Below are 10196 nucleotides of genomic sequence, written 5' to 3' on the forward strand. Positions count from 1 at the left end.
AATTCTCAAAAGAAAATTGCAAAGTGTACAACCAAGGACATGAATGCGTCATGATGGGAAAAAGGTCATCAGATAAATGCTATACATGGGATAGTCATTTAACCTGCAACCAAGTCACTATCAATCAAACACTTCAGTGGCATCAACGTATGGGGCATATAAATTTTCATGATATGAAAGATGGACTACAAAGGGGGGCATACCGAGGTGTTCCAAAACTGGACATTGATGAAAATAGAAAATGTGATGCGTGTCTTGAAAACAAAATGACAAGAAGTAGCCATAAAAGAACACTAGGAGTTCATACTTCAAAGATTATGGAACTTCTCCACATGGACCTCTTTAGACCTACTCAAACAGAAAGCAAAGCTGTTAAAACACCTGTTCCAACAACAGAGAGGATCTCTAAAGATCCAGAAGGAAAACAGGTGGAACACACTTTGTATCGAAGCATGATATGTGGCCTACTCTATTTAACAGCCAGCAGACCAGATTTAAGTTTTGGAGTAGGGATATGTGCCAGATATCAAGCCAATCCCATGGAAACATATTCACAAAGTTGAGATCCGAAATTGGCTTATGCCAAATATAGTTCAAAAAAAGGATAAAAGAAAAGAAAAGAAAAGAGCTGGAATAGTGAGGAAAAAGAAGGAGAAACTGAAGAAATATTTGACTATGCGGGTCCAAGAACACGTGAGAAAACAGCATCAAGAAAAACTCACAACCAAAGAAAAGGGAAAAAGGGTAGTAGTTGAAGACAGTGATGTACAGGACAGTCCATCATGTTTTCCAAAACCTCACAGTAAGAAATTCCTGACCAAACAAAATGCCACCAAGTGGGACAACATCTTAGCAAGGAAAATCATAAATCAGAAAATACTAGTGCTAGAAAAGTTGGAAGACAATGAACAAATCTCAGAAGCCATACTCAACAGTCAAATGCTTGGGATAGTCACAAATATTGAACCTTATGAAGAGAATGTCATCTATGAATTTTACAACAACTTAGGCACCGGGACAACAACACCGAGTGATCCCATGTATGGAAAAGTCTACGTGAGAGAAGTTCAAACTCCAAAAACCCACAGTTTCAGTGAAGTTACTCTCCATATCAGTTAAACTGAGACGGGGAACTCATCAAAATGACCTGAAAACAACCACCCCTAAGGAATATCCAACTGACGAGACAACACTCCTCAAGTACTTCCAGAAAAAACTTATAGAAATTGAACAAGAAGAAAGTTGGATCTCCACAAGGCAATTGGAACTCAAAGAAGAAAAATCAGAGGTAAGGCAGTGGGTGAAAGCACTAACAAAAGACACAGTAGCAACAAACAGTCAAGAAGAAAATCAAGGAGAAGAAAGGCAAGAAGAAGAAAAGACTCCAGAAAGAAATGTTGAAACTTCTGTTTCAACATCTTCAGAAAATTTTGAGCAAAAAAAGGGGAGAAACAAATTCAATTCTGACTCTTTTTGTTGATCTACTGAAGAACTATTGATGATGAAATTTTTTGTTGATCTACTGAAGATCTGTTGATGATGAAATCGAAACAAATTCAATTCTGACTCTTTTTGATCTACTGAAGAACTATTGATGATGAAATTTTTTTGTTGATCTACTGAAGATCTGTTGATGATGAAATCTGATGCTGATGAATCTACTCACTAATTGGTACTACTATAATCATTTCCTCTTTCTCTCAAAAACTACCATATTGACCTGAAGTCACAAAGACTCAAACAGAAGATTAAGGACCAAAAGAGGAAATACAGGAGAATCAACTAAGGGGGAGAAATCAAGGTTTTTGCCAAAAATTTGACAAAGGGGGAGAATGTTGAATCAAAAGGTTGATCACAATTTTTTGGCAAAAAGAAATTCCAATTCAAGTCAGAAAAAGGAGTACACCAAGATTAGAAATCAAATCCCAAACAAACTAGGAATAACACCAATACTGTTTTGGTTCTTATTAGTTGGCTATTTAAAGGACCTCTCACCATTACACCATTCACGAATTCCCTAGCTAATATTGTGAGGCATAAGAGAGTTCGAGAGGATTCTAAATTCCCCTAGAAAGTAGTACATGTGTTTAGGTTACAATAGATTAGATAGGAGAAGATCAATCTATTGTGTAATTTCTGGTCCCAAAACTATGTACTTTGAATATTAAGCTTTTAGTGGATTTAGGCAAATTCTCAAGACTGAGAAGTGCCTCGCAGAATAGGGTTTTTCCCAAACTGCGTTATCAAGTCTCTTGTGTTACAACTATTGTTTTAACATCTCTGTGTGCTGCGCATTACATTTTTCAACCTCGTTAACCGAATCAGACAAACAAAATGGGACGGAGGTAGTATTAATTAATGTTAGGATCATGGACTTACTATTACGTTAAAAATTATAACTTACAATAAAAACGCAACTTTATTTTTTTTATATAGTCATCACATTTTTAATAAGCAAAATGCTGGACTTGACTTTACTTTCGCCCAATAATATCTATAGTCACCAATTACTGAACTTGGCATTTTACCATCCTCCGCCAGTCTGCCTAACAATTTTCCTTCTAACACTATCAGCCTTAACTGCACAATTTTTTACGTTTGTTGGGACTCGAACTTGAGCTTACCACAATGCAAACGGTATAGCTCATAGTTAAGGCCAACTTTATTCCCTTGTACAACCACTACATTTTTTCAGAGGCTTTTCACCTATCTCCACCCAACAATACTTCTAGCCACCAATTGCTGAACTTGGCATTTTACTACCGTCTGCCAAACAATTTCCCTCCAAGCACTTGTCACCTTTAGTTGATCATAATGAAGACACAATTTTATTATCTTATATTCTAATACTAGCACTACATTTTTAAGAAATACTCTGTATGAAATTGAAAATGTGTTTGGTTCGCACATGAGAATCAGAATCGGGATGGATATCAAATACTTAGTAATAATAATAGATTTTAATAAAAGTATTTTACATGTTTGGTAGTTTGGTAGAATAAGAATGATTATTAATGATTGAGAAGAAGAGGATGACGAAAAATGAAATCCTTATTTTATTAAAAAATAAATTTTACAATTAATAAAGTAATTAAAATTAATGTTCTAAAAATCTGTCAACCAAACATCTAAAATTACTTTCACCAACATCGCTCAATAAGTGGCAACTAATTACTCAAATCTAAAATTAATGTTCTACTCTTGTTTGAAGGAGTCAGCTCTGCTCTGCTCATCTCTCCCCTCAAAGTCTTCGCTACCTCTGTCTTGGTATTTGCGGTTAAGTTTCTCTGTACATTCCCTTTCTCACTGAGTTATGGCCAACTCTTCTTCTTAAGCCTTTCATTTCTAACTCGATCAGCCTTTAAGATTCTCAACCACTTCTCTACTGCTCGTTCTATTACCATTGTTTTCTCTCACCTTTTTGTCCGAATGCTGAAGGCGACTTCCGCTCATACCTCTACTGCAACATAGGTTCTTTTACCTCACACTCTACTCTACACTTTGTTTTTTTCTTGAAAAATGATTAAAGTTTACAACTTTACACTTTAATTTTGTGTATCTTTGGAATTATGATGAGTGATCAAGTAAGTTAATGTTTTTTTTTGTTTTTGTTCTTTTAGTATTTTTCTTCTGTTTGTTATTGTAGTTGAGGGATTTTGATCATTTCTTCAGTACACTGTATATGAATTGCCCTACGGGTTGCTTATAAGGTTTCTGTACCTGTTGAGGTTAAGATTGGAATTTGAAATTTTTGTTGTCTCTTCTGGCTATCATCAAGTCAGAATCATGCTCGATTGAGAGCTGCAGAGAGTCAGTCTGTGAGGGAGAAATTGATGTTTTTTTATGAGGGGTTTAATGATTGAAAATTGAAATTATTTTAAGGCCAGGGTGAATTGGTAGTTGACTTTTACAGTTCTACTAATTATGGTAAACTTTTTTTTTTTTTTAAATATGCAAATTTTTTGTGTTAATTTGACATAAAATCAAGATTGTGGGTAAGAGGAGAGATAGGAATGCTGTCTACACCTTAATACCTTATCCAGGGGGACTCAAAATCCTAGTTTTGTTGCTGCTATTAGATTAGTACTCTGTGCTTCAAACTCATTGTCATAATGTTGTTTTGATGCTGAATTTTGTGAGCTCATGAGCCTTTCTGTTGGGCGGAGGCGGGTAACAGGCCAAGTCCAGCAATTGGTGGCTAGGGAATTGCTGGGTTGAGGCCGGTGAAGAGCCAAGTCCAGAAATGTGATGGCAGTCTATAAGGAAATAAAATAAAGTTATGCCTCGCTACTAGCTGGTAACGGGCCAAGTCCAGCAATTGGTGGCTTGGGGATTGTTGGGCCTTCGCTATTAGCTATAGCTTTTGGCGTAGTGATAAACGACTTAATCTCAACAAATTCTAAACTCTTTTTGTTTTTTTTCCTTCCCCAATATTTTAAAACATTTTGCAGCTCAACTATTTAGAAATGGCTGCTTCTGAGAAAGATGTAGTACCAATGTTATCAGCCACAGATTCACAGACTGATGAAAGTGATGAACATGGATATCATCGAAGGTTTTCCTCTAGGGCAAGGAGTGCATCAATGTCTATTCCAGCGAACTCCATGGAGTCATATTATACTGAAAATGCTCTTCTTGGATTTACTGGTCCCCTGAGAAATGAAAGGCGGACTCCTTTTGTACAGATGAGTGGGCCCTTGTATGGTGGCCACAAGCCTGAGAGCAACCTTAGACCATCTCAAGTAACTTTAGGACGCAAGTCAACTGGACTAACAATGGAAAAATATCCTTCTGTGGCTGGGAGGGAATCAAATGGTTGGGCCAATGATGACTATTTCGGGAAAAATGAACATCTCTTAAGATCTGGGCAGCTGGGAATGTGCAATGATCCATACTGCACGACATGCCCAGCCATAGACATCTTAAATGCGCAGAAGAAAAAGTCAAAACCATCAGAGATATATGATCACAAGGTATTCTGCTTTATGTAAATGGTCGTTTTTATCCACTCTCCAGCTGGCCGGGAGAGTTTGCCTGGCCCATGCTACCTAAAGTGCTCTAATGTTGAATCTAATGTGACTGTGCAGTTCCATAATATGATATATGGAGACGCAAAAGGTTGTGCGAAGAAAATTTGTTCTTTTTTGTCTTCACGCATTCCAGGTGTCATGAATCCACATACTAAGGTGGTGCAATGGTGGAACAAATTCTTTGCCATCTCATGCTTATTTGCAGTTTTCATAGATCCCTTGTTCTTGTTTTTGCTGACTGTGAATAAGGTACCGACTTAATTGTGCTTGTCTTAGATATCTCTTAGACTTCAACTGATTTAATCACATGCCTATTGCATTTAGAATTGCCTTTAATTTCTCCTTTTGGTTCTAGGATAACAAATGCATAGTACTAAACTGGCCCCTGACAACCACAATTGTGATTTTAAGGAGCTTGACTGATTTCATACACTTAATAAACATGCTTCTTCAGGTACGTAACTATTCTCCTCGTGCACTAAGATGCATTTTACACACGCACACACACACACACATATATTGCTATTACAATGTTGCTACCTGCTTCTTTTTTCTGGTCAGAGTATTGGCTGTTGTATAAGTGCATAATGTATAGGTCCTTTAATTTTTGGTTAATTTAGTTAGAAATGTTATGTTAGCAATTTTCTTCTTCCATCCCAGTTAGTTATCACAAAAATTTTAAAAAGTAAAATTTCACAAAACCTTCTTCCAATTATGCATGCGAAACAGATTCTTTTGGACTTGACTGGTATTCGTGTCTTCATTAGTACGTACTTCAGATTACATTGGACACTTTCGATCAGTTGGCTTGATTATTGTGCTAATTATTACCCTATCAATTTTAATTTGCAGTTCAGGTTGGCTTATGTTAATCCTGAATCCAGGGTTGTCGGAGCAGGTGATTTAGTTGATCACCCCAAGAAAATCGCTCTCCATTACCTTAAAGGATATTTTGTTATTGATTTCTTTATTATATTGCCATTTCCTCAGGTAAACCCCCAGTTCCATTCCACTTATAAACTTCTATTTGTGTGCCATATGTTCTCTTTTTCTACTTTTCTTAAATCATAAAATATGATGGGCTCTAGATATATGCTATTTGTTTTTACCGAATATATATATATATATATAGATCTAGTTCTTGTCCCGGCCTTCGACTACCTTAGCCATCTTGTCGAATTTCCCATTCAGACAGTACTTGATAATGTGAGTTATGTGCATTTGAACTTGTATCAAAATGCATTATATATGTAGATAACATTACTCTATTATATACTACTAGTAACATGTTGTAATTGCATTATGGATCACGATAAATACAGGATTGTAGTTTCGATCTTATTTTAGTTTAGTTATACTAAAATTAAATATACGCAATTAGTATCCTTTTGATCGACCTTGGGTCTTTAACTTATTTCATGGTAAAGCTAAGCATAGCATGGATTTCTGTTAACTACTAAGTTTGTGTGCGTATTTCACATCTGCAGATCATTATATTGTTGATTTTACCTAGATCAATGAGGTCTGGTGCAAATTTTGCAAAAAACCTTTTGCGAGCAGCAATTTTGGTTCAATATGTGCCTAGATTGTTTCGGTTTCTGCCTTTGATCGCGGGGCAGTCTTCAAGTGGCTTCATTTTCGAGTCAGCATGGGCTAACTTTGTGATAAATCTTCTAACTTTTGTGTTGGCTGGCCATGTCGTTGGGTCATGTTGGTACCTTTTTGGCTTACAGGTAAGAACGAACTAATGGAGATATATATTTGTAGATTTTGGTGGCGTATATGACTTAATAAACTCAATCTGCACTAATTTTTCTTTTTCCTGCTCCAGAGGGTGAACCAATGTCTTCGTGATGCGTGTCATGATTCGCATATAGAATACTGCCGGCGCTTCATTGACTGTGGGCATAGTTACTCCGCCCGAGAATTCTCAAATTATTCATCATGGTCTAACTGGACAAGAAATGTAAATGCAACTGCTTGCTTTGACAAGGATTACAAGGATGGTTATTATGGAATATATGGCCAGGCAGTCAATCTCACCACAAAGCATAGTATTGTTACGAGATACGTTTACTCGTTGTTTTGGGGCTTTCAGGTATTTACAGCTAGTAGCAAAGGCGCAATTTTATTTTCTTATAGACCGCCCATCACAATTTTGAGAGGCCACCAATTGATGGACTTGGTCCTTTACTGGCCTCCGCCCAACAATTCCCTCTCCTACACCAGTTTTAACTGCGTAGTTCCGTGATCTGGCTCTGATACCAAATGTTAAAATCAAACGCTTGCCACTACGCCAAAAGCTATAACTAGTAGCGAAGGTGCAACTTTATTTCCTGACTGCCATCACAATTTCGAGAGACAGGGTGCTAGACTTGGCTCTTTCATCGGCCTTTGCCCAACAATCCCCTAGCTACTAATTGATGGACTTGGCCCTTACCGGCCTCCGCCTAACAAGATAGTTTTCACATTTCATTGTCGATTTTACTTATAGGCACTCAATCTCACTTTTCATTTCTTTAATTGCATTATAAATTTACTTTTATTTTGCTGCAAATTATTTCCATCTTATATTATTATTATTATTATTTGTTGGTGGTTAGCAAATAAGTACACTTGCTGGGAATCAAGTTCCAAGTTATTTTGAGTGGGAAGTTCTTTTCACTATGGGCATTATTGGATTGGGTCTTCTACTTTTTGCTCTACTCATTGGAAACATGCAAAACTTTCTACAGTCGCTTGGTCGCAGGTAAATCTATCTGTTACTTCTGTTATGGGCTGCTTAACAAAATATAGGGATAGATTTAGAAAACCCAATTTTTTAATCTTTTTTTTTAAATCATGAGAGCAAATAAAATACAGAATCATATACTGGTGCTTAGCTTCCTTGTTTTTTGGAAAATATTTTATTATGCAAGAATGTTTTCAAGCAAAAGAAGCATTATGTTACGGTTGCACCCTGCATTGTCTAATACAGGCAGTTGGAAATGTCACTGAGGCGTCGTGATGTTGAGCAGTGGATGAGCCATCGGCGCTTGTCAGATGATTTAAGAAGGTAGGTACCTTTTAGGCTGGTTTTCTTAAATTAATTATTGGCCTGCTTCATTTAAAAATGCATGTATGTATATAGCATCATTTTCGTTCAATTCCTTGTAGGCGAGTTCGACAAGCTGAACGCTATACTTGGGCAGCTACAAGAGGGGTCAATGAAGAAAGGCTGTTAGAGAATCTACCTGAAGACATCCAAAGAGATATAAGAAGGCATCTGTTTAGATTTGTCAAGAAGGTGAGTTTGATCGAGTTAATAGTACATTTTCCTTAATTGTCATTATTCTCGATCTCTTCTTGAGGGTCATTGCTTTCCTTGTGAAGAATACTTAATTCATCATTTGAAATCAATCATGCAAACTTTATATATATATAGAGTTAGGATCATGATCACTTGTTTAGGTAAGATCGCGAGATCAGATCTTGTGCATCCATTTAATAATTTAATAGTTTAGATTGATTTAAGATGCTAAGTTGAAGTGTGTGCTAACGGTAATGATCTATTGTTGAACGGTAATATATATATGGCTTCAATTCCTTACTATATGTATGTGTTGATATATATGCCCGGGGGCAGGTCCACATTTTTGCAATGCTAGATGAGCCAATCTTAGATGCCATTTGTGAAAGATTAAGACAAAAGACATATATAAAAGGAAGCAGAGTTTTGTACCAAGGTGGTCTCATCGACAAGATGGTTTTCATCATCCGGGGAAACATGGAAAGCACCGGAGAGGATGGAAATGCGACCATATTGTCTGAAGGGGATGCTTGTGGGGAAGAACTACTCTCATGGTGCCTAGAGCATTCTTCTGTAAATAAAGGTACATAAATCTGTTCAACAACTTATATTCTATCAATTAAGGAACTACTTGTCGGGCAGAGGCCGGTGAATGGCAAATCCAGCAATTGGTGGCTAAAGGATTGTTGGGCAGAGGCCTATGAAGGGCCAAGTCTAGCACCCTGCCTCTCGAAAATGTGGTGGCAGTAAATAAGGAAATAAAGTTGTGCCTTCCTTCGAACTTTTGGTGTAGTGTTAAGCGCTTAATCTTAACACTGCTACTTGAACTTCAACTTCATAATTGAATTTCCTAAACTTGATTTTAGGCAACCTAACTACTTAACTCGATTTAGGGACAACCTAAACATTATTCCAACAGAACACTACTTAATTAGGTAGAATATATACAACAATGACAGACATGACAAGACAAGAATGTAAACTGTGTAACACTGAATTGTTTCATTCTTAAATTTGTGTTTCATACACCAGATAGAAGAAAGATCAGAATTCCAGGACACAGGCTGCTTAGTAATCGGGGTGTCGAGTGCCTAACCAACGTCGAAGCATTTATATTGCGGGCAGCAGATATTGAAGAAGTCACTTCTCTGTTTGCAAGATTTTTGAGGAGCCCGCGGGTTCAAGGTGCCATAAGGTATTATATATCTATTCTTGGATGAGCTCCATCTTTTAAAATATATTAGATATTAAGGTTTCCTTATTAATGATAATCCCATTTACTTAAAATGTGTTGTCTTATATAATATATATGCAGGTATGCATCTCCTTATTGGAGAGGTCGTGCAGCAAGGTGCATTCAAGTTGCATGGAGATATAGGAAGAAGCGTCAAAGTCGTGCAGATGGCGCCAGCCCACAACATTCTCTTCTTAGAGACGAAAATCTGTTCATCAACTTGTAGACTGTAAATGTTTTTGTTGTGTATGTAACATTATAGTTTGTAAAATTTTGTCGTCAGCTTCTAGTTTGTGTTCTCCCACAGGCATTATATTTGTCATCCAATATAGACCGAATTAGTGTGCATGTAATACATTATTTCTATGAGTTGGGATCTAGATTTTGCAAATCTTAGCCATGAGAATACTGAATACCCTCTCACATATAAATTAAAGACACATTTTAGCCATAAAAAATAAACGATCAAATGGTTATGATTAAAAGTCAAAACCTTAAATTCATGTAAAAGTTTAAACTTCCGTCCAAATAGATAAAATATGAGTTTCTATATTTGATGGGTAATAAATAGGCTCTGGGATTGCTTGTGGAATCACCTGCCCCGAGACCATCTGGTCAAGTACTTCGCCTGGTCGGCCAATTT

General features: G+C 36.8%; 1 protein-coding gene across 1 annotated transcript; it reads left to right on the top strand.

Moving 5' to 3' along the window:
- The first annotated feature begins 3199 nt into the window (after positions 1 to 3199).
- Positions 3200 to 9953, top strand: LOC116010313 (probable cyclic nucleotide-gated ion channel 20, chloroplastic). Its single transcript, XM_031249664.1, has 13 exons — positions 3200 to 3471; positions 4452 to 4973; positions 5088 to 5279; positions 5386 to 5484; positions 5883 to 6020; positions 6518 to 6763; positions 6862 to 7128; positions 7634 to 7779; positions 8008 to 8085; positions 8187 to 8316; positions 8656 to 8902; positions 9352 to 9514; positions 9635 to 9953. The coding sequence occupies exons 2-13, from the start codon at positions 4467 to 4469 to the stop codon at positions 9777 to 9779; spliced, it is 2358 nt and encodes a 785-aa protein (XP_031105524.1). The 5' UTR covers positions 3200 to 3471; positions 4452 to 4466; the 3' UTR covers positions 9780 to 9953.
- The last annotated feature ends 243 nt before the right edge of the window (positions 9954 to 10196 follow it).

The sequence above is a fragment of the Ipomoea triloba genome, chromosome 2 (genome assembly GCF_003576645.1).
Source record: "Ipomoea triloba cultivar NCNSP0323 chromosome 2, ASM357664v1".
Taxonomy (NCBI): domain Eukaryota; kingdom Viridiplantae; phylum Streptophyta; class Magnoliopsida; order Solanales; family Convolvulaceae; genus Ipomoea; species Ipomoea triloba.

Bases quoted from the DNA above. Each gene is read 5' to 3' on its own strand.
- LOC116010313 (XM_031249664.1), top strand. From the start codon at position 4,467: ATGGCTGCTTCTGAGAAAGATGTAGTACCAATGTTATCAGCCACAGAT. The intron at 5,280-5,385 runs GTACCGACTTAA...TTTTGGTTCTAG, and splicing joins TTTTGCTGACTGTGAATAAG to GATAACAAATGCATAGTACT. The intron at 9,515-9,634 runs GTATTATATATC...ATATATATGCAG, and splicing joins CGGGTTCAAGGTGCCATAAG to GTATGCATCTCCTTATTGGA.